Source organism: Cystoisospora suis, assembly GCF_002600585.1.
Source record: "Cystoisospora suis strain Wien I chromosome Unknown contig_10348, whole genome shotgun sequence".
Classification (NCBI taxonomy): domain Eukaryota; phylum Apicomplexa; class Conoidasida; order Eucoccidiorida; family Sarcocystidae; genus Cystoisospora; species Cystoisospora suis.
In genome coordinates this window covers 1-3,857 of record NW_027163121.1, presented here as the reverse complement: position 1 = coordinate 3,857, position 3,857 = coordinate 1, and the positions used below count along the sequence as shown (strand labels likewise).

The 3,857-nt window shown below is 54.6% G+C and overlaps 1 protein-coding gene across 1 annotated transcript; it reads right to left on the bottom strand.

Annotated features, from left to right (window-relative positions):
• Window positions 1–1,121: 1,121 nt before the first annotated feature.
• Window positions 1,122–3,516, bottom strand: CSUI_011243 (uncharacterized protein). The gene has a single exon (XM_068071344.1). It carries the CDS (start codon window positions 2,709–2,711, stop codon window positions 1,587–1,589), a length of 1,125 nt encoding a protein of 374 aa, XP_067916680.1. The 5' UTR covers window positions 2,712–3,516; the 3' UTR covers window positions 1,122–1,586.
• Between the last annotated feature and the right edge of the window lie 341 nt (window positions 3,517–3,857).

Here is a 3,857-nt window from a genome sequence, read left to right as displayed (position 1 = left end):
CGCACACCTGGCCGTGTTTCTCGCCGTGTGGCAACAGGCCCGGAGTCGCGACCAGCCCTGGAAGCTACCTCTCCATCATCTGTCCAACAAAGGTCCCTGCCCCTGAACTTCATGCGGTGAACGCAAAGGGCGCAACCGTGGGGCGTGTCTCCCAGTGTCGCAATCTTCCTTGCGTATATCGGTGACTGACCATCGGTGACATGTCACCCTATAGCGTCAGTCTCCCGCGGTCTCATTGCAGCACACGAAAACTCCCGACTCGGAGTGGGCTGGGTGACTCACAGCTAGCAACGTCCACACTATTCAACGGCGCCGGCATCTGTACTACAGCCGTGCTGATCCACTATAGAATTACGAGCCAACTATGGCCGCATCTGCACTGCTCAACAGTCGCAAAAACACTCCAGAGACTGAGCAACACTGGGGCACGTTTGAAAAGTGTCCCGGCGGACGGACAGTCGCGCGCGGTCTGGCTGTGCAGAGACGGTGTTTGTCCCCATGTAACTCATTCATGCGTGTCAGTTTCCATTACGAAATTCGAGGCGAGCGCCCACTCTTGCAACAGAATCACTCCTAGACCAGCTGATTCCGAACAATATGTGTTGCAGTATCATGAGTCTTGTCTACCCCCCCTACTGGGATCAACGCACACGGGGAGCACCCGCAAAGCCCTAAGACTACGCGCCTCTCTGTAAAAGTTGCTCCGCTACACTTCTGGCGACGACAGTCCCCGCAGCCGAAGCCGCCGCCGCCACCGTGCCACTGGGACGTAAAATGACGACCCGGGAGTTCATAAAGATCATTGAGGGCAGGTAGTTCAACGGGAACACCAGATGCTTCCTGAGCGTTCCGCACGTCAGCAAATCACTCCCAGCTGACTTCATAAGCAATACAAGCGCGTGCCACGCTCCCCCACGATTGTCACACCTGTCGGAGTGCATGCATGCNNACACCTGTCGGATACGGCGCCACCAAGAGCTTCACGGCATGAGAAATCTCGAGTATTATCTTTTGAAATACCTCGATTGTCTGTGACCCGAAACGTCTGTCCGCTCAACTGTGTTCTTAGCAACAGCAAGGGACTCATTGCAACGGAAGCAGACGTATCCACAGACACACATCCTACCCACACATGCATACCTGTACCATAAAACGGCCTGGCTCCCGAGAAAGCAGGTTGCTTCAGCGCATCCAGGACGCCCTTTTGTATTCCGAAAAAAAGGTCCTGTTGATGTTTCTTGGCTTCGGCCTTGGGCCATCTGTGGTCGCATTGTCTTGCTGAATTGTTGTGCCGATGTCAAGCAGTCCAACTTGATTGTATTGTACGTTATCCACTTGGAGAAACATGATGCATACAATGCGACTCCAGAAATGCGGTATTCCCTCGAACAACGTGGACAGACAGAGACACTGCCTGCCACCTCTGGCTCTCATGTGTCACTTCTTGATAGCTGCTGAGAACTCAGTATGTCGCGGTTCGCCTCATCGGCCTGCAAAATCATGCGCTTCGCTTTATTCCCGAGGCTCTCCGGTTGCTCCAGAACGACAGAGTACTACTACTCTTGCCCGGCCTCCTCTTTGTCGTTCTACTCTGCTTCTGCTTGAAGCGGAGAGGTTCCTTCAGTCTCAAGCTTCTGTTGTTCTTCCCTCTCGGTCGGTACCGTCTCCTCAGTGTCCCCTTCCGCGGTACCAAAAGGCTGAGCGGTTTTTGATTGAGTCATTTCTTTTACACGGGGCACAAGGTTGCCCTGAGTCCCCTTCTTCCTGAGGTGTCCGAAGTATCTCTTGTCAAGCTGTCTGACTAAAGCGAGGAACCCCGCCGATGCGGTGAGGCCTAGTGCGCCCGCACCCGCAGCTAACTGAGTGTTACGCTCGAAATCTCTGAAGAGATAGGTCTTCGGAGACCGCTCCTTCCTCGACAGTGCAACACTCCCGGCCAGAGCTGCAGCTGTGGCCAGTGCGGTAAGCATCATTTTCTTCTTGCTCGGAACCTTCCTGGATTCAGCCTGATGGGAGGCCTTTCTCTCATCAGAACGGGGTTGCTTTGCATTTGCTGTAGCAGCCGCCCTGCGCCGACGAATAATGCCCTTCACCACAGCATAGCCCCCACCCAATAACAAAGGGATCGCCGAGAAATCTGCCACAGTCGCCAAGCCGATCTGAGCTCGGGCCCGGGTCAGCTTCCCATTGTGTCCAAAATCGACCACAGCACGATGACGCAGAAGACGCACAGCAGCCATCAAACTTGCAGTCCCTCCGATCGTCCCCAGAGCAGTCAAAGCGAGCCGGGTCTTCGAGATCGGAGCGGGGGCCCGACGTTTGTGGAGATCCCCGGGCATGTCGACAGGCTCTTCAACCGCTACCACAGCTGGCTCGTGCGCAGTCCGGAAACCGTCTTCTTCAGAACGAACGCCATCGGATGACAGTGGCGGTGGCAGCGGTAGATCGTCAACACCCGAGGAAGCAGCAGATTCTTCAGGAGGCATATCCGAAGCCGGAGGAACGACTTCGTGGGAGGGCGGGCTATCGATCACCGGTGGCAGTTGTAGATCACTGCTGAGGAACCCCCCGCCTCCTCCAGATTCTAGCGGTGCGCTCTTGTCTTCATTGGTTTCTTTTGAATCATGTGCCCATACACAGTGAACGTGCACGGAGCACAAGGCTGCCAACACAAGGGCAGCTAAAAAAAAGCCTCTAGCAGACAGCAACATCTCTACTCCAGAAGAGGAGAAAAAAAGATGAGAGAGCCAACAAACAATCGATTCACGGATACAACGAAAAAGGCGCTTACTAACAGACCAGGAGAGTTGACTCGCCAGCCAGCCGCACAAACGACGAGTCTCACGCGTCGACTACAGTCTCCTGCACTCTCTGGAATGGCGTGACAAAAAAGACATGCAGTACGGCCTTAACCGATCTCCTTGAAACATTAATTAACAAAGAGCTTGCCATTCGGCTGCACAATGGCAGCGCAGGAAAACCTGGATGTCGACGACCCAGAGTGACGTCCGCAGGTAAGAGACGTAATCAAGCGCCTTGCAGGCGGTTGAGGCTGCAGCAATGGGACGGATCACCAAATGAGACGCACCTTATCGCGAGTCTGCCAAGAGCCCCTGTACAGTAAGGCATTCATTCGATGCTTGTTATATATTTTCTATGGAGCTCCTTCTGACGCAACGCCCGGGTCCGTTGCCCGCTGAGAGTTGCTTTAGTCAGTTCAAACTGTTTTCGCATGATCACAGAATCGATGAAATGTCCGTAGTGGTCGGCATAGTAAGTGTAACAGCAGGACAATTCCTCCCCTCGCGGCGCGCATTACTCCTCCGGGGGCCCCGAGTTGCGCTGTTGCGGTGGAACCCCGTACGGCAAGAATTCAGCGAGCGACCGGCTGGACACCCCGGCAAGGAAGGCAGCCGTCGGAGATGGTGGCGGAGGGCGCCAAAGTTATTATGATTTTATGATATCTTTTGCTTCATACTCCCGTGCCTTGCTGGAGTGTTCACTCGGCTAACAGTCAGCTGGTGTACTGCTGCAGCAAAACTCTACAAGAGGTTTAGGGGTCCTTCCCGTGGAGAATACGGGGTCCAAACCGTGAAGCGGTTCTGGTATGTCCGGGGCCTATCGAGAACCCATGGTACCGAGAGACGGTGGGCCTTGCAGGTAGGCGACGAGAGCCCAGTGGTCGTTGCGAGCGTCCGAAACGGCAATGAGAAGCGCTGCACAACCAAGGGATTACGGAGGGAATATCTTCATCACTCCAAGTTAAAGACTACTGGCTCATAGTTAAATCAATGGCTCTCACAGGAGAGCTGTGTTGTACGCTCTGGTGGAAGCGAGTGTGCTGCCGCGTCGCTACT

What these genes read in the sequence shown, in the direction of transcription:
- CSUI_011243 (XM_068071344.1), bottom strand. Translation starts at nt 2,711, where the DNA reads ATGTTGCTGTCTGCTAGAGGCTTTTTTTTAGCTGCCCTTGTGTTGGCA.